The 19,744-nt window shown below is 44.1% G+C and overlaps 1 protein-coding gene across 4 annotated transcripts; it reads right to left on the reverse strand.

The window, feature by feature from the left end:
* Nucleotides 1-884: 884 nt before the first annotated feature.
* Nucleotides 885-19,317, reverse strand: MCUR1 (mitochondrial calcium uniporter regulator 1). Of its 4 annotated transcripts, XM_079148598.1 has the most exons (9): nt 18,779-19,317; nt 12,311-12,430; nt 9,435-9,538; nt 8,842-8,943; nt 7,819-7,860; nt 6,843-6,914; nt 3,992-4,045; nt 2,302-2,416; nt 885-960 (listed from the first exon to the last, which is right to left on the reverse strand). In XM_079148598.1, exons 1-9 carry the CDS (start codon nt 19,200-19,202, stop codon nt 905-907), a joined length of 1,089 nt encoding a protein of 362 aa, XP_079004724.1. In that variant the 5' UTR covers nt 19,203-19,317; the 3' UTR covers nt 885-904. The 4 variants fall into 4 exon arrangements, with proteins under 4 accessions (XP_079004724.1, XP_079004725.1, XP_079004726.1 ...); XM_079148599.1 differs by lacking the exon at nt 7,819-7,860; XM_079148600.1 differs by lacking the exon at nt 6,843-6,914.
* Between the last annotated feature and the right edge of the window lie 427 nt (nt 19,318-19,744).

Raw genomic sequence — 19,744 nt, forward strand, 5'->3', positions numbered from 1 at the left:
GTCCGCGTCCTCACTTGGAAGTCCACAGATGAGCTGGTCACAGGCGGGACTCCTCGACAGGCATGGGCTTCCTTATTTAAAGTGACAGGCCATCCAGATGTCTAGACACCCTACAGGAGCAAAGCTGGGAGCTCCTGGGTAGCAGAGGAAGAGGCAGAGGAGGAGGGAACAGGCTGAACCCCCACTGGGCTGAAGCAACTGAGCTCCTCCAGGTAGAAGTGCCGCAGGCAGAGCAGTACTGCAGTTAAGGACTTGGGGAATCCAGCATCCTGAGCAGCAAGAGTCCCCATTACTGTTACAAGGCTGCAGTAGGCAGCAGGATTTTCTAGCCGGAAGGCACATTAAAAATAACCATAACAATAACTTACTAAGACAATGGAAATCGGCAGAAAACCCTCCTTTAGGAGCAGAAGTACAGGGGTATTAGGAACCAGCTCAGCAGAGGCAATACCTGGGGGAGAGGAGCAGTGGGGGGGGGAGGATGGGTGGAGGAGTGGGTGCTGGAGTCAATGATTCTTAAGCACTTAAAGCCACAGTCCCCTTTCAATGGAGACCCCAAATCCACTACTTGACGAGAAGATTTCAAGTTGCAGGGAGTTACACAAATATTTACTGTCGGTATGCACCAAGGTTAGACCTAGTGCACTGGATCAGCGAGTGGAGTTGTCAAGGTGTGCTCCACACCCCCTGGTTATCAAGTCAACTAAGCAGAAGGAGAGAAGGACTTTCATGGAGCAGACTCCAACTTCTTTACTTTGGCCATGTGCCCATAATTTGTATAAAAATTAACAATATGCATTAAGTCAAATCAGGATTAAAATTTGAAACAAGAAAAAAAAAAAGGAACAATAGTCTGGTATTCTTAAGGCTAACCAATGGATATATCTTTAAATAGACACCTTTACTATACCCACAGGCGATAAAATCCCAGAGCTACTGTCAGGCACGTAAATACAGACCCTGTAAGAAAAAATAATTGAGTACTATTAGTTCTAATAACAGTTCCTTGAGGGAATATTTTACCCTGCATTAGACATTGTGAATAATCTAGAGGTGACCTGAAGTATAGGGACCTCTGCTTATTAAGGAAACACAACCACCTGCCTCTCCACTATGAAAATTAAACAAACAAATAAACAAACCTAGAAACTAAGTTTGTTCACTGATGTGCCAACAAACAAACCTGGATGTTCCCAGGTGCCTGTTAAAAGAAACAAAAAACAAAACTCCACATCTTGAAACCATCATCTTCAAAGTGCAACTGTATTTAATATTCAAGAGAACTTCTCAAGAGAGTTGAGAATCACAAAGATTCTGTGGTCACAAAGTGTACATATATGCATGTGTGTATGTGTTCATATACATATGAACTACTCAGGTACGAATATTTATATAAATATATTGTTATAGCTTTAAAATATTTCATTAATCTAAACTGTTAAAACTGATCTGAAATAATTTTTTGCTTTGTTTTGTCCGATTGTAGTGCTGAGGACTAAACCCAGGGCTTCGTGCATGCTAGGTAAGTGGTCTACCACTGATCACTTCCCCAATCCTGGGTTTTTTTGGGGGGTTGGGTGGGGGTACTGGGGATTGTACCCTGGGGCATGTTACCCCTGAGCTACGTTCTCAGTCCTTTATTAAAATTTTAAATTTTGAGACAGGGCCTTGTTGAGTTGCTGAGGGTCTTACTAAATTGCTGAACTAGCCTTGGACTTAGGATCCCCCTGCCTTGGCTTGGCTGGGACTGATCACAGGTGCATGCCACTGCCGGCTTAGGCTTTTGTTCTCAATGACGAATCTGCGTTCTCTCTTTTGGCTCAAAAGTTGCAAAAGCAGGCTGGGGAGATAGCTCAGCTGGTAGAGTGCCTGCCTCGCAAGCACAAGCCCCTGAGTTCAATCCCCAGTACCAAAAGTTGCAAAAGCAAAATAACCCCTTAAAAGGAGTATTATCAATCAAAACAGAAAGATCACAACTCAAATACCTTCTATTTTATTCACAACATATTTCCTGTATTGAATTTCATTAAAATCCCAAACAGCCATAATCCAATGATAGTATCTTATGAAATTTATGCCTTGTTTAATTGTAAAGTACAACATTACTTTTATTTTACTAGTAAGAATTAAGATAAAAAAAAAAATACCAATTAAGGTATAATACTCCATCTACTGAAAAGCATAAGAAACTTTCCATGAAAAAAGTGCTAGAATCAATGAGATGCAATTATCTGACACATACCTAAAGGGTGATGTATTTTTTCATGTGGTTTTAAACACTTAAGATACAGAATAGCTCACCTGCTAAATATTTGATGGTGTCAAGCTTGTGCGCCTCAAGCATGGTTTTGAGGCCAGCGACCTCCGTTTCTATCTTCCTGTCTGTCTGCGTCAGGGCCCGATCTTGCTGGGCATGCTTTTAAAACAGAAGTTCAGAGCATTAGAGGGCTTCAGGTCCTGGCCCCCTGCTCTCCACCTCAGAGCACCTTCCTACCTTCCTACTGGGGAGCCACCAGGCAGCCCAGGGAAGACTAGGGGCCATGCTGTAAGTCTCTAGGTGCCAGTTTCCTTTTGTCTGGGAAAACAAAACCCTTCCAACCTTTGGCCTTGCCTCACACGGGCTGGTCAGAGAAGCAACTGTGAAATCCAGATGGAAACCCTGGTGAACTGGAGGTGGCTCCAACCCCATGAAGCACCATGAGGCCAGTCTGCCCTCACTGGCAACCACCGAGTTCCCTTCCTCTCAGCTCCTCAGTCAAAGGCATTCAGTAAACTAAAAATTATTTTGACAGAGAAGTGTGGCCTGAGATAATCTAAAAGTGACACTGCTTGTCTTGACATTATTTCTAGTCTTTTGTCACAGTTTTCTTCTGTAGTTCAGACATTAAGTCCTTCATTAACAAAGGCTTAGCTACCAAGGGTCACTCTGTGTCCTTCCCCAAACGCAACACAGTTAAACAAGGTGGATATTCACCCTCAAAAAGGCTGAGGATGCATTCATGCTGAAAACACTGACCACGCTTCACTGAGAATCCCAGAACAGGCAAGCAGTTTCCTACGATTCCCAACTCAGGCAGGAATACGGAAGTGGATGCTTAATGTGTTCCAAAGTATTCCAGAGAAACATTCCAGAATTCTCTCATGGAGCCTCCTCCAGATTTCAGAGGTCCCAGGTGGCACACGGATCTGCATGAGTGCTGGCGACTGAACCAGGAGCACGCTAAGCACAGGCTCTCCCACTGAGTACACCCCAGCCCCAGCCCTTGAGGGAGGAGTGTGGAAAAGGAGTAAGGTGTGCTGTGATTAAAAAGCAAGACAGCATCTCCACTCCCCACTATTTGTCAATTGCTGAGATTTAAGCTTTCATAAGATCAAGTATCTGTTAAGTGTAAAATACCCAACTTCTTGGGTACATACCCAAAAGAACTGAAAATAGGGGCTCAACAGATATTTACTTCCCCATGTTTATTGAAGCATTAACAATATCCAAAAAAGGAAGCAACTGAAGTGTCTACTGACAGGCAAATAAATAAAATGTGGTATATGCATGCAATGGAAAACTAGTATGTCCTGAAAAGGAAGAAATTCTGTCACTTAAAACAACATGGGTGAACCCTTGAGACATTGTAAAATAAGCCAGCGCCCAAAGGCAAGTACTATATGATTCCACTAAGCAGAAATTACCTAGAATAGTCAAATTCTAGAGAAAGAAAGCAGACTGGTGGTTGCTAGTGACTGTAGGAGGAGGGAGTGAGGAGTTAGTGTTTAAGGGATACGGTTTTAATTTTGCAAAATAAATACCACTGACCATACACATAAACATGGTTAAGATGGCACTTTTATATTGTGCATATTCTACCTCAATTTTTAAAAACCCCATGACATAAACTGCACATCTTTCCACAACACATAATTACAAGGAACAGTAACTATGAATAGGATGAAGTGAACATGGATAAAATGACAGAAAAGTCCACGTCTCATTTCTTACCAATTCCACTATTTCTGTCCTCAATTCCAGCAGCTTCCTTTCGTTCAATGAATACTGAAACAAATACATCACATGGTCAGATCCTGGTCCACCTGATCTGTTCCCTCTCTCCTCTGTTCTGGTCTCAGTGCGACCCAGAACGCCCTGATGTGGAAACCGCGTGGAGACACAGCAGCCTGCTGCCTCCTGCTTCCATTCTGTCACTGGAGGTTTCTTATTTACACTTTCTGCTCTGACCCGCGGATTCCCTTTGTCATGGGTCACCTCTCTGCTATGATACCAGGCAACAGAACAGCACTACATCCGACGGGTAGGAGAGCATGTCCTGGGACCAGTTCAGATGGGCAGAGTCGCAGGCCTTTTGGCTTTGAGAGGCTGAAAACGGTGGAGACCAGTTCCATCGAGGAGCGATCCCACCAGAGCTACAAGCACGACTCGAGGTGTGGAGAAAACCAGAACAATACTAAGCTGGGGAAAAGATAGCTCCCAGGAATATTATTCTGTACACAACACAAAAATAGGAGAAATACACTGAGCTACTGCACGGTGGTTTAATGGTAACAATACCCTGGCGTGGGCATGGTCACAACCCAGTTACTAAAAGAACTGACAAGCTCTGCCTGTAACTAAAATGGTCCTTGCCTTTGGCTATTAATATCTGTGAAAAGATTTAGTACAGTTTATTAACATTAAAATCAAAAGCAAACATATCTCCTCAACACAAGGTGTTAGGATTTAATTAAGCAAATGAAAAATTATAGTTTAAATGAGGATTTTTTTTAGGATCCATATAAACATGATTATATAGGAAAAAGTTAATGCTTTGAAATATCTGGGTATAAAATGTTCCCCTAGGATCTATCTGAACTGAGCAACTGGTAGCCCCCCCAGGACTATCAGTAGATAGAGTATAAAAATACCATTTCTTAGAAGTAAAAGAAAACAAAACAAGAAACTGACAAAAAATAAACCACCCCATACCCCAAACTAAACTGGTTGCAAGATCAAACGACAATGCTCTGTCAGGGTCCCAGACCACAGCACCAGGTGTCAACTCACCCCCAGAGGGCAGGGTGGAGCTGGATTTTCTACACTCCTTAAAGCAAGGACTTGACTCGCCCACCAGAGAAAAGCAAGCCTGTCTTGATATTCCACAATTTAAAAACAACACTCATGGGGGCTGGGGAGATAGCTCAGTTGATAGAGTGCTTGCCTTATAAGCACAAGGCCCTGGGTTCGATCCTCAGCACCTCCCCCCCCCCCAAAAAAAAAACCAACAACAAGAACAAAAAAACCACGTGGCTCCCTCTTCCCAAGCCCCAAAACATTTATATGCCACACTGCTTTTGAAACTAGTTGTAAATGTTGCCATAGTTCATTTAATTTTTAATTTAATAACCTCGCCAAGGGAATTTGAAGGTCAAATGACTCATCTGCACCAATGCATGTTACACACACGAGCTGCTAACGTGCTACTGCACTGTGCTTCAGAGCAACCCAGGTTCAGGATCGTCAAGAACCACTTCCCAGCTAAGTGAGTAACTCACACCTCCCAGATTGGTCTAATCTCCTAGATGCATTGCTTACCAGCTTGACTGGCTATCCTAAATCAAGTGAATTCAGAGTCTTCTTGGAAACACGACCCAGAAGGATAAAGGTACCTAGAGGTGTCTCCCTCAGTAGTCATCATGTGCTTGCAGTCACTACATGTTTTGGTGAGACTAGGTGATTGCATCTTCATGGCTAAGTGAGAGACCAGAAGATGGGTAACGTGGGCGTGCCAGTTATTTTGTTTGATGAAGCTCAATTTCACTCGTGAGGTCCAGCAGCAGTTCCAGAACACAATTATGCATTCATCTGAGCGGCAGCATTGGCTCCATGTACCCTTACAGCACGTTTTGATTAAAGGGAAGTGCTGAGAAACGAGAGGATACTGCTCAGTCTGCACAGGCAGTGTCTGCAGGGGCATGTGCACTAGCTCCTGCTGGGGAAAAAGCTCCAAGTGCCCAGAACAAGAAAGGCTCCTAGCTAATGTTACTACCTAGAGAAAGCCCGAGCAGAGAGAGGAATGCCTAAATAGGCTGAAAACCACCTAAGGAAATCTGACATGCACCTTCATTAAAGCACACACCTCGCTGCATTTAAAAGAATGTGCAGGGCTAGGGGTGCAGCTCAGCAGAACAGGACTTGCTCAGCATGATCCTGCTCAGCCTGGGTCTGACCCCAGCACCACACACATGCCCACAAAGACAACACAGAAATATGTTTTAAAACAGAATTTCAGCATAGAATTTAGTATTATTTAACATTACTCATCTAAAATAAATCAACTTTTTCAAAATGAGAGCCTGAAGAGATTTAAATCAGTATTAAATAGATCAAAATTGAGTTTAAATTTCTAATTAATGTCTATGTAACGGATGATCTAGTGTCTCTGAAACAAAGTTCAAACCCAATTTGATCAAGATTTTAATTTTAGTGTTACTTTCTTTTTTTTAGGTACTGGGGAATGAACCCAGGGGTGCTTAACCACTGAGCCACATCCCCAGCCCTTTTTATATTTTAGAGACAGGGTCTCACTGAGTTGCTTAAGGCCTTGCAAAGATGCTGAGGCTGGCTCCTCAGCCTCCTGAGCCATTGGGATTACTGGCAGTGGCTACCATGCCCAGCACTTTTGAAAGCCTCAAATTTAAGCCCTAATCCAAAATACAGTTAAAAGGTGGTATGTCTAACACTGAAAATTGGTAAATATTTAACAACATTGTGACACATATGTAAACTTAAGACTTAACTAAGCATTCCATCCTGAAAAGAAATGAATTCGTAATTTATTTTTAATGAAAGAACATACCAATTCTTTTACTCTGCTTTTTTCTAGATTGAAGTCTAATTTTGTATCTGTTCGGACTTTGATCATTTCATCCTAGTAGAAAGGCAAAGGACAAGGAGAGAAACCCAAGTTAGAAATTCACACCTGACCTGGGATACCTGCTGCCTCTAACCCAAGGGAGTCGGCCAGGGAAGGGCACGGCCAGAGGTAGGGGTGGGACTGGCTAATGATGTCAGGGGACTGTGGAGGAGCCAGGCTGGCCCTGTCTTCAGGCTCCAGTCATGTGTACAGAGTCCCTCTGAGAGGCAAGCCCCCTAGAGTGGGTCATTACTGCTTTTTGGGTTGCCTGGGCTGGCCTCAAACTCCTGGGCTCAGCTCAAGCCATTCTCCTGCCTCAGCCTCCTGGGTAGCTGGGACCACAGGTGCTTTTGACCTCCAGATTCTCCATATAATCTCCCTGTGGAATTCAGGAAGAAAGCAGCTCCCTAGACAACTATGGAAAGCAAAGATTTAAACTCTAGTTTAACTGTCAAGCCTTCTCTTTGAAACTCATCAAAATCTTTTCTTTTTTAACATCAATATTCTTTCCCACTTAAAAAAAAATAAAACACAAACAGAGAAACAACATGTATCCCATTTGTTTACAATAAAAAAAATAAAATAAAACAAAACAAACATAGCTGGTCTGGTAACCATTTAAAAATCACATGGAATTTTCTAAAGAAAATCACTTTTAAGAGAATCTAAGGGCTCCATTTGGCTACTTCACAAACATTTTGATTTAAAATTATTTAACTCCTCCTAGAAGGCAATTTTCTCAATGCATTTAGTTATAGACACTGGTGACTTATTCATTGGCTGTTTTAAGCCTTCCAATATGTACAGGCATATTACAGAAATATTTCACCAAGAATTAAGTTTTTAAAAACACGTAATTATTTCTGACATTATGCTTATATAATTACAAAAAGTCAGCATACAGGAAAGAGAATCTTACCATTACTTGTTGTTTTAACTGATGTAGTTCAAGTTTTATTTTCTAAAAACACATTAAAAAGAAACAAGGACATGTTTAGAAAGTTGGAAGAAAAAACTTGATAATCAATAAATACTAGAACACACGTTTACTCACAAGTTCTTACACTTCTTCCCTCATTCATGGCAAACCTCACGACATTCAGAACTCAAAAAAAAATATCATACTACTATGCCTGTGCAGACCTTGAAATTAGTTTTAATTCATCTTGAAGGTTGCATAAAATTAGTAATATAACTGGGATTTTTTTTGTACCAGGAATTGAACTCAGAGGTGCTTATTCACTGAGCCGCATCCCCAGCCCTTCTTATTTTCAGACAGGGCTGAAAATAAGTTGCTGGGGCGGCTTTGAGCTTGCTATCAATCCTCCTGTCTCAGCCTCCTGAGCTGCTGAGATGACAGGCGGGCGACACAACTGTTTTTAACATTTGCCCGTAGTGACCTTGCTTTCTTTAATATCTCCTTCAAAAAAATTTTTTTTCCTACTAGTTCTGCCCTCAAATAGTTGACTTTGAGGACAATTTTCAGAGTTCAGACTCTGCCTTTCTTAGGATAAGGTTTCTTATGGGGCTAAAATCAACAGGCAATAAATGGCCTTCTCTTATAGGCTTTAACTGAAAATAACAAGAAGATGCAGAGAGCAATGACTTAGCTGCTGACCCCACGAACGACGTGCCTCGCCTGGAGAAGGGAAAGGGACCTGTGCAGCTATCCCTGAGGGCCCTCAGCTGGGGACTGTCCTAACACACACAGGACAGTGGGGCCCACTGTGTGGCACTGCAGTCAGTGACATGACTGAGGGCACAGGCAGGAGCCTGCGGTGGGTGACACCCCAACTCCTCAGGTGCACACCTGGAAGTTCATGGCAGTACACACTTACTGTGGCCCGTGTGTGTGTGTGTGTGTGTGTGTGTGTGTGTGTGCGTGCGCGCGCAAGAGAGAGAGAGAGCATTGATATATTTTATGAGTGCTCTGCACTTTTACCTCATTTTCTGCTCTGAGGGCTGAAAATTCACTCTTCTCCAAGATGATCATATCCTTTTTCACATTAGCAATCTTAGACATTATTTGCTGAAGAGTGATTTCCTAGGAAAAGAGAAACGACACTCACATCAGGTCAGCCCAGAGGCCCACCTCCTGCTCTCTGCACCTGCTGTTGTCGCCAGGAGAAACCAGAGGACGTGGACTGGGGGCGGGGGGGTGGGGCAGGGTTCAGTCAGTCACCACTATTTGGAGGAGAGAAAATGAAGAGAACAAAACTCGCAATGGCACTGTTACCACGTGAATCACCAGTACCGTGCAGTGGCCTGTGGACTCGAGGACATGATGCTACGACTCACCTCTGGCCACATCTCCATTTATTACAGACCCTCAATCAGAACAGACAGCTTTGGAGCACAGTCAGCTTTCAAGCACGAGGAGTCTAATTTTGTGCACGATTCTCTTTTGCCTCCTATGGTTAAAATTGCTATATAGTTTTCAGCCAACTGTTATCTGAAGAGTTACATTAATACTTATTACAAATAACATCCCACTTTCAGATTTCAGATCTGCTCACCCGCTGGAACCACGCTAACCTGCTGCACCTTGGTGACCATGTCTTTGTAGACGATGTCCATGTTGGCCTCCATGATCTTGACCAATGCAGAGACAATGATTTCTGCTTGCTGCGTAGTAAAACCTAAGCAAGCACACACACGGATATGATCACTCTCGGAAGAATGCAGCTGTCAGGAAGACAATTCACGGCCAATGTGTACGTTCCATTCTGAACTCAGAAGTAAGAGGAGAGCAGCGGGCAGGAGGGTTGAGCAGACAGAGCCACAGCTGGGATGCGCCTGCTGCCCTTACAGGTAAGAAACATCCCGGAGTGTTCCCCACACAGTCAGGTGCCCGGGCTACTAAGATCTCCAAAGCCCTCCCAGCTGTCAAAACTCGGGTCTTCAGAGAATGTTTAGTGAGACGGTTCTGCCTGCAATTCAATGTCAAGAGATACAGGCTGATTCCAAATTACAGATGCAAGGACTGTTTCTGCAGTCTGTTGTCTGAGGTGGCGCTAGGCACTGAACCCAAGGCTTCAGGAGGCCAGGCATGCACTCCACCACTGAGCCACATCCCCAGACTGTTCTGATCATTCAACAAAGATTCATGAAAATTTTCTTCTTTATATTTCTCTAAATTGTCTAAATTTTCTATGGCGGACAATTTTTTAAATTTTAAAGTGCACATTATTAACAACTTACCTACATAAGGAAAACTCAGCTATACCTATCACAAATCAAATCGCTGACTATACAAATAGTAATCTAGTTGTTAACTTATTTAATATTAAAAGATAAAATCAATTCTTTCGTTTTTTTTCCTTGATATTATTCTTCAGTCACTAGTCTGGGAGGCCCAAGTTGGATAAAAGATATTTTTTGACACTCAACAAACGATGGTGAATCAAATTATAGAGACTGGCAACTCGGCATTGTTAATGCTTTTAATAACTCAAGTCTGTAACTCATATTTCATGTAGAAATTGAAACAAATAATTAAAACCTGAGTGCCTGAAGAGCAATTCCTTCTATTAAATGCTTCCATCTATGAGAACTTCGGAAGAATCAGAAGATTCTAAATAAGTTGGATAAAATTAAACATGGGACAATAATTAACAAAGATTTTGAAAGGAGAAGAAAGGACCTCCAAAGATCTACCATTGTATTTAAAAGTCTTTACTTTTTCAAAATGTGTGTCAAGCATATCTAGTGCAAACATCCAGAAGGGTCCTCACCAAAACGCTCACTGTTTAGCTCTATGGTATTGGGCTCTGAGGCTTTTTTCCCCCCTGCCTTTCTAATATTTAGAAAATGAACATGTATTTTGCAAATTTTAAAACTTTACTAAGAGTTCATGGTTAAACATAATTATGACTTAACAGTTATGAAGAAAAGAAAAAAATATCCCACTAATATGCAGTTTTTATGTATTAGTTAAAAATTAATTTTAAAAAGGAAGAAAAAGAGCTAGAGAACTTATACAGATGATAAAATGAAACCAAAGCCAAACAGTTTATAACTCCCTGTGGGAAAAGAAAGGTGTACGAAAAGGTAGAAGTGAAGCTCTAGACCTACGAAGTTAGGTGGTACAAATTAATTAGAGATCGCAGACTTCTAGAAGTTCTGCTAATCAGGAGACATAGCTCTGGATAAAGGGCCTTTCTGGCTTCCACCCTTGCCAGTCAAATGAAGCCCCTCCTCACCAGGTCAGTGGAGAAAGTCCTTTCCCCCTGCCTCTGGGTGGGGTCCTCACATCTCTGGTCTTTAAAGATGCAAATATCCATGGGTCAAGGTCTGAAATCAAGGTAAGTAGGAACACTTCTGCTGGCAAGACAAACCCACCCTTCTCATTTCCACTTTTCCCTTTTAAAGTCTGAGCTGAAAGAAGTTTTGGTAAAAAAGGCCTATTATTTCAAGTTTGACAAGAAAAGTTGTGAAAATTATTATATAGTACTTAATAGTTTTTCCAAAGTGCACTCAGGAACATTATGTCATTTAAGTGCTCAAAAGGTTCTTTGGAATTCTTATTAAGCTCATGCTAGAGATGAGCAAATGAAAGCTGAGAAGAATAGGGGCTTCCACAGTTATGCAGGTAGAAGCTGGCAGAGGGGGGCTCGGCCGTGGGGCTTCCCACTACCTGACAGGCAGAGAACAACCCATCCTACACTCCGACTTAGGCATGTGAAGCACATTACCGAGAGAAGCTTCCTGAATGTGAACATGTGTACACAGCTACCCGGTGAAGTAAAAACACAGATGTGTTTATTTTCAAAGCATAATCCATGTGAATTTGGAATTCTGACTTTGAGAATATATGTGCCACAGAATAAGGAATCACAAGTGACATACTTGTCTGGATATCATCAGGTATGAGGATGCTCCCCATATTCTAAGGGCACTTTGAATGAATGTCACCCGTGCCAGAGCAATCTTTTATATTAACTCAACAGCAGTAAGTGAAATCGCTAATCTGAATATTATTTAAAAGAAAAAAAAAAAAATGGTAAGTTAAAATAATCAATAACTGCTGCTCAGCAACATTTCTATTTTACAAAATTTTAAAAGGCACACAGATGCACAGTAATGAGACTATCACTGCTGTGCTGCAGTCCCAGCTGTCAGAAATCATTCCTGAGCTTTGCTGACCTGTGTTTAAATTTTGACCTATGACACTATGACCATGGTGAAATTATAAAGATGGACTTCACCTGGACAAAGAGAAAACGTGTAGAAAAAGCCTCTACTGTACTGATGAAGCAAAAATGTCCCTTAACAAAAAATGATGACCTAAAAAGGAGATTGACTGGAGGGTCACCTGTAGGCTCGAGTAGAAGAGAAACATGTGAAGGCGAAGGAAACGGGTCATTATTCACTGTGATCTTGTGGACGCCGAGTGGGAATGAGGGGATTACCATTTTCTTCCAGCAGGCACACCAAGGCATGGGTGTCAAAGTACAGCTTCCTGTTCCCAGAACAGGTGAACTCTCCCCTCCTGTGCTCCAGCTGCAGGCACCCCGCAGACAGGCTCAGCTCTAGAACGGAAAGGAGAGGAGGGTCAAACAGACTGGCTGTAACAAGGCCCTGCCCTAAGTGCACAGGCCAGGTGACCTCGGGAATTTCTAGCCCATCCCCTTCCTGCTAATCTTTGAGGACAGGGTACCTGAAGGACAGAAAGAAGTCCCTCTTCAGGGGGCTGGCTGAAACTGGCTGGATCTAAGATGGCTGCCAGTGTCCCCAAGTCGATTTCTAATGTCAATATAATCCCACTTGTGTGCTAAATGACATACCCCAGCGTCAAGAGAGCAGACAAATGCCATGACAATGACAATAGAGAAGAAGCAAAAAATGGCACCTAAATACCTGGAAAACCCAAGCCCATTATCAGAAAACATGAATTCCCCTCCCCTTGATTAGCTCTCCCCTTCATTTCTCTTTATAAATATATTATACACACACACATACTTGAATATATACATATATATGTCCATATATACATACTATATATCTATATATGTGTACACACACACACACACACACATACACGGGGGGGGGGGAGATGTATCTATATCTCTACATATAGATCACTCCTGCCCCACAGCCACACACACCAGGGTGTGGGAAGTGGATTTTCAAGTATTTATCACTTCCATTCTGGGCCAAGAATAAAAGACTCTTTACTGCTCCATCAGTGCTCAGTGGTTACTGGTTCACAATTCTGAGGGAAAAAGGACCCACCCTTTGGAGTTAAAACAAAAGGTAACAGTAAACAAAAGCAACTCAGCATCATAAAAAACCCAAGGCACACCCCCAAAGCCTATCTGTCTGTTGAGCTGGGGGCGGAAACCTGAGCCTGTGGGATGCAGCAGGCACTACCACTGAGCCCCAGCATCATGCTGCCCACCTGGTTTTATAAAATCTGTATGCCATACAATCCCCCCATTTCCATTGTAAAATTCAATTGCTTTTATTTACAGAATTGCTCACCTACGTTCACCTTTAGAACACCTGCTTGACCCTTCCACCCTCCCATCGATCCCCCAGCCGACCCCTGATCTATTTTTGTCTACTGCGGGCCTGCTCAGGAGAATCACACGATATGTGGTCTCCGAATGGCTCTGTTCCCTTGGTGTCATCCACGCTGTAGAAGGCACCACGACTGACTTTCTTTGTATTGTGGGGTAATAGTCCATTTTAAGGCTGTACCAGACATTGTTTATCTGCTCATCAGCTGAAGGACATGGGTTGTCTCCACTGCCTGGTTACTCATAATGGTCACTGTGTTTCCAATTCTCCTGTGCACATGCCTGGGAGTGGAAGTGCTGGATCATATAGGTGCTCCTGTCTGATTGTTCTAGAAACTGCCGGGCTGTTTTCCAAAGCACAGCACTGCCTCACCTTTTCACCAGGAGCGGAGGAGGCTTCTCATTTCTCTATGCTAGCTAACACTTGTTAGGATGTTTTTAAAATTGCTGTCCCGTGGGTTTGAAGTGGTTTTGACTTGCATTTTCCTGCTGCCTAATGATGTTAAGCATCTCTGTGTGTTTATAAGCCATCTGTATGTCTTCTTTAGAGAGATGTCAACTTTAAGTATTTTGGCTATTTTTTTTTTTTTTTGGGCAGTGCTGGGGATTTGAACCCAGGGCCTTGTGCTTGCGAAGCAAGCACTCTACCAACTGAGCTATATCCCCAGTCCTATTTTGGCTATTTTTATTTTTATTTATTTATTTTTTTTATTTTGTGTTGCTGGGGTGAACCCAGGGCTTGTCCATGCAAGGCAAGCACTTTACCAAATGAGCTACATCCCCAGCCCTTTTGGCTATTTTTAATTAGGTTATTTGTCTTTTTATCACTGAGCTGTAAGAATTCTTTATATATTCTAGATTTGAGTGCACTTTGGATAAGGTTCTTCTTCAAGATAGATCAGCTATTATGGGTTTCTTGCATTTCCATATGAATTTTAGGATGACCTTGTCAGTTTCTGCAAAAAACAAAAAACAACTGAGATTTTTGAGAGGGACTGTGTTAAACCTACAGACCAATTTGGGGAGTGTACTGCCACCTTAATAATATTAAAAATTTGGATCAATAAACATGGTAAGTCTCCCATTTATTTAGGCCTTCAATTTCTTCAATAATGCTTTTTAGTTTTCTGAGTGTTTTCTACTCTGTCAAATTCATTTCTAAGTATTTTATTTTATGTTACTGTACATGGAATTATTCTTACTTTCCTTTTCAGACTGCTATTGCTGGTACATAAATATACAACTGTTCTGCATACTGATCTTGCAATCCTGTTGACCTTGTTTATCAGTTCTAACAGTCTAATGGATTCCTTAAGATTTCCTCCATACAAGATCATGTCATCTGAGAACAGTGATCGTTTTACTTCTTGCCAACCTGGCTGCCTTTTATTCCATTTTCTTGCCTAACTGCCCTGGCTAGAAGTTCCTGTAGGATGTTACACAGAAGAGCAAAGCAGGTACCCTTTCCCTGTTCCCAGCCTTGGAAGGTAAGTATATAGTTTTTTTCCATTAAATACAACAGTGGTGGACTTTCTGTAGATGCTTTTTATCAGGTTCAATTCCTGGTTTATTGAGATTTTTTTTTGTTTTTTTAAATCATGAAAGGGTGTTAAATTTTACAAAGGTTCTTTCTGTGTGTTAAGATGATTGTGTGGGTTTTATTCTATTAATGTGGTTTATAACATGAATTGACTTTCAGATGTTAAATGGATCTAACAACCCTGGGATACCCACTTGATCATGGTACATAATTTTTTTTATATGTTGCAAGATTTAGTCTGATAGTATTTGTTGGATTTTTTCTATCAACATTCATAAAGAATATTTTTCTGTAGTTTTCTTGTGATATCTTTGCAAAAGCCTATCTTTAGAGAGATGTGCTCTAACAGTCTTTACACTATCTTTTTGATGAACTGTCATGCATTTACAACAGATCTAAGGCCTTTTCATCTGAGGGAGGTAGCGCAGTGTATTGAAATGGCTTCCTGGCTTTTGAATTTCATGAATTACTAAAATAGTTTTCAAAATTATGATGAGAAAGGACATTTAGATGTGTGCAGTAGTGCATGTCTATAATACCATCGACTTGGAAGGCTGAGGCAGGAAGATTCAAGTTTGAGATCAGCCTCAGTAACTGAGTGAGACCCAGTCTCAAGATAAAGAATAAAAAATATAGAGGGCTGAGGTGCTCAGTGGTAGAGTGCCCCTGGGCTCAATCCCAGTACAAAAAAAATCCCTTTCATATTACCATCATTCCAAAAAAACATTCTGAAACCAAAAAAGGGGAGAAAAAGGGTGAATGACCTAAAGAATTTCATTTAAATTTAATACACAGCTACTTATTTATGTGTTCTTCCTCTTCTAATTTTGCCACAGACCGGCACCAGTCTGAGGTCGGTGTTGTAGAGGAGCAGCAGGAAAGCACCAGCTGTGTGCTAACTCAGAGGTCAAAGGTTCTTCAGTGGCTGAGAGACCAGCAAGATACTTGAGCCAAAGAACTACGACAGATGGTCCTTCGCTCCTCAGTGGTCTAAGACAACCACAGCAGGTAGAGTGTGACATGGACGAGACCCCACAGATCTGACACTTCTCTGCGGCCTACAGCAGGTGTTCCCAACCACAGGGAGGAGAGCAGCAATGGTCATGGTCAGCACCCAAATCAGCGTGAGAGGTAATGACATTTGTATCAGCACTGCTTGCCGAGACAGAAAGGGAAAGGCGCTGATGCCTGTGTCTGATGGTAAAAATAGACCCTTCCATTCAAAGCAGCGCCTCTGCAGCAAGAGGCCCTGGCCCAGGAGGGCAAAGCCCAACTTCCTGTCACAGCGGCGCTATCCTTTCAGCTTTCTGGGCACCTAGCCTGCTCCATGCCTGGGCATGGCTTGTTCTCCTTTCCCTCCTGTTACACTGTTAGCATCCTTTTACACACATCTTCGTTTATCTGGGCAGTTTACTACGCGTACATTATGTCCCAGGTCTGCGTTACGTTTCACTTTATGATTCTCCCTGCTTCCTCCGCCCAGATAAGGAAGCAGCCTTTACTGCACCTGGTGTTCTTAGCCAGTGGCTCTATGACAGCACTGACTTTACTTCCGTATCTGCATCACCATTAGTCAAGCTGCCCAAGAGGACCCAGCCTTACTCATTTGTTATCATGTGCATCTAGCAGAGGGCCTGGCGTTCTGCAAACTGGGAAAAATATTTGACTTTTTGTAACTCACTGTAATGGCTTCTAAGAACTGGATTATGAGACTGTTTAGAAAGAACTCCTTTCTCTTCTTCACCTCATTTCTTCCCTCTTCATAAATAAGCACACTTAACTCTGGTCCCTCTTTTCTCATCACATATCTCCACCAGTCCTGAGACTAGAATTGGCCCTAGTAAGAGAACAAGATCTGCCCAACACAGAACAAAACTGCTCCAGGGACACTGGCAAATAAATGAACGGATGAAGCACTTCTCAAGGGACCCTCTAAGGCCACCTCACCCACCTTAAACTCTGCTGGGCTGTCCCATGGGTCAGGGATCTTGAACACATGACGTCTAGAATGGCTTGTGAAGAGTGACAGGGTTATTCTGGTCCCAAATTCCTTGTCTCTAATAACAAAATAATTCATGCAATTTAAAACAAAACCTCCTCCCACACCCACACCACAGAGCAAATACCCACGCCACTAAGCAGGAACTGATGCTGACATGGGCACTGCAGACCTTGACTTTTTCCTTTTCCAGAAACGACTGGAACCAGAAATAGCAAGCTTATTTCAAAGAAACACTGCCTTTGGAGAAAAGTGGAGAAAAGGGCTGGCCACCTCCCGCCTGGCACTCCGCCCTGTTGAGGGAAGGGAATGCCATCCTGCTCTGTCAAAGGGCAGCACCTTGGGGATGCAGTGCTGAGAGCCCACTGAAAACCAAGAAGCAAGCAAATCAAGTTATGCCAAAGTGTAACATGTAATTCTCCTTTCTGGAGATGTGAGCATATCAAAAGATTATTAAAAACCCACAATTACAAAAAAGGCCCAAGGTTAGCCTTGTACAGATGAGAAAGCCAGGTATGAATTTCTGACTGCTAACATCCTTAAGTGGACCTGCTAAGATGATGGGGGAGGGGCTGCAAACCAATCACTGGACGGAAAATAAAGGAAAAAACTGCTCATTAACAGATAGCTAGTGGGGAGACATGCTTCCTCAACCTTGACTCTGCTCTTTCTCTGCTTTTATGCATCTATTCTTATTTTTATGACTCTGATGAATGAGATCTTTGACACCAAAACAGTACCACTTTCCTGGTACAGTGTTAGCAAGCCTATGACGAAGAAACTCTATTGGCCACAATCTTGAATTATGAGAGAACAGATCAGAAGTTACCTGTCAAAATAAGAGTAACTAAAGGACAAACACAGAAATAAAGACCAAACCTACCCACCGCTCCTAATCACTGCAGGACACTGATAGTTCAGTACTCCTTCTCACCTTCTGTGCACAAAAGTTCCTTGCTTTGTTGTTCTAATAATCAGTTTCTCCCCCAGTCAATGATATTTTAAAATTTGAGATGCAGTCAGTGTGTATGCATTTCTATTCAGAAGAGTACGAAAAAGGTGTGGTTCTTGATGGCCATTAATAGGTATGTATAGATTATCCCAAGTGATATGTGTACCCACTTTGTTGGTTACTGTATACATTTTTATCAGCAATTTGCTTTCAGCAAATTCCTGTTCTCACGCAGGGCAGTGATCTCCGCCACTTCCTTCAGGTATTTAATAAAATTCTACCTCCTCTGATCGCTGTTTAAATTCAAAACTGTAGACTTACTCCATTCCCAACTCTTCCCCCTCTATTTTATCCTACAGCTATATGTAAAAGGTTTCGGTATATGCAAAAAGTCTAGGGCTGTGTGTGTATAGGTATATACACAAGTTTACAGCACCTCTGCTGGAATGAAGCTCCAGGTGGAAAAGATTTTGTTGACTCACAAATCCCAAATATCTAAAAAAGTGCTAGGCAAAGGATAGGCACTAGAGCTTCGCGAAAGAATCCACGAATCCACTGGAGTTTGGAATCCGACTGTCAAACTAGCCCTTCGCTCCGGAGCCTGGCCCCTCAGCGCGCACGCGCCCGCCCACCCGCAGGACCCATCTGCCAACAGGTGGGAGCCGGGAACTGCGCGCCCCGCAGAGGCGCCGCCGTTCGTGAAAGGCGCCCGTTGCCCCGGACTCCCAGGCTCGGGGCCAGCTCGCTGACGGCGTCCCCGAGGGCGGGCCGGACCTCCGCCCGCGCGTGCGAGGCGGCCGGGACCTCGGCTGGCCCGCCCTCCGCGCCGCCGGCCTCCCCCAAGCCACGGCCCGCCGCCAAACTCACCTCTCCTGCAGGTAGCGAGCGCGGCCGCCGCGCGGTGGCCTAGGTGAAGGGCGCCGCCCACGCCCACGCCCGCGCGGCCCGGTGCGCCCCTCCACGCGCCGCCGCGCCCGGCCGCGGGGACGGCGAGCCCGGGGCGCGAGCGCTCCCAGTCGGCCAGAGGCCGGCGCGGGGCGGCGGCGGCCAGCCGCGGGGAGGGCACGAGCAGGAGGAGGAGCAGCGGGGACGCACGTGACGCGCCCCCGCGGGCCCCCGGGGCGCGGGGCCGCAGGGCCCCCAGCCCGCCCGGCAGCGGGGAGACGCAGCGGCGCGTGGGGGCTCCGCGGCCGCCCGGGCTTCCGCCGCGGCCCGCGGGCAGGAAGAGCAGGAGCCGCCGGCGGCTCAGCGGGCGTTTCGGCCTCTCGCCCGCCACCGAGCCACAGTCCATCCCCGAGTGGGTCACTGGCCCGGGCGCGCGCTCATGGCGCTCCCGCGCGGACCCGGCTCCGAGCCGGAAGGCGGGAGCGAGCGTGGGCGGCCGCGGCACGCCCGTCTGGGGCGGGGCCTCTAGGGGCGGGGCGAGGCGAAGCCCCGCCTCTGACGGGGCCCCGACGAGGGCGGCGCGGAGCCCAGCGACCCTGTGGCTGCAGCAGTTTGGATATTCTTTACGCTGCGGTTGTTAAAAATATTAGTGATTCCGCCGCCCTCCTCAGCCCTGTGGAAAGTCCCCGACCGCCGCACTCCCCTGTGTCTTACTGATTAACTGTGCTGGTCCTAAGTCCCCCAAAATGTGGCTCTGGGATGCATTTTAAGGGATTATTAACAGGGCCAGGGCAACGGCGCTTACACAGTCAACACATTTAAAGGCTGAAGTTTCGGGACTTTTGTTCTCGGATTAGAGTTCCGTCGACGTGAGAAGGTTCAATGCGGAAATTTAAAACGTGGGGCATGAATGTCAAATGAGACCTACTGGTGTAATAAAAGATTATT

This window comes from Sciurus vulgaris (assembly GCF_902686455.1).
Source record: "Sciurus vulgaris genome assembly, chromosome: 7".
Taxonomy (NCBI): domain Eukaryota; kingdom Metazoa; phylum Chordata; class Mammalia; order Rodentia; family Sciuridae; genus Sciurus; species Sciurus vulgaris.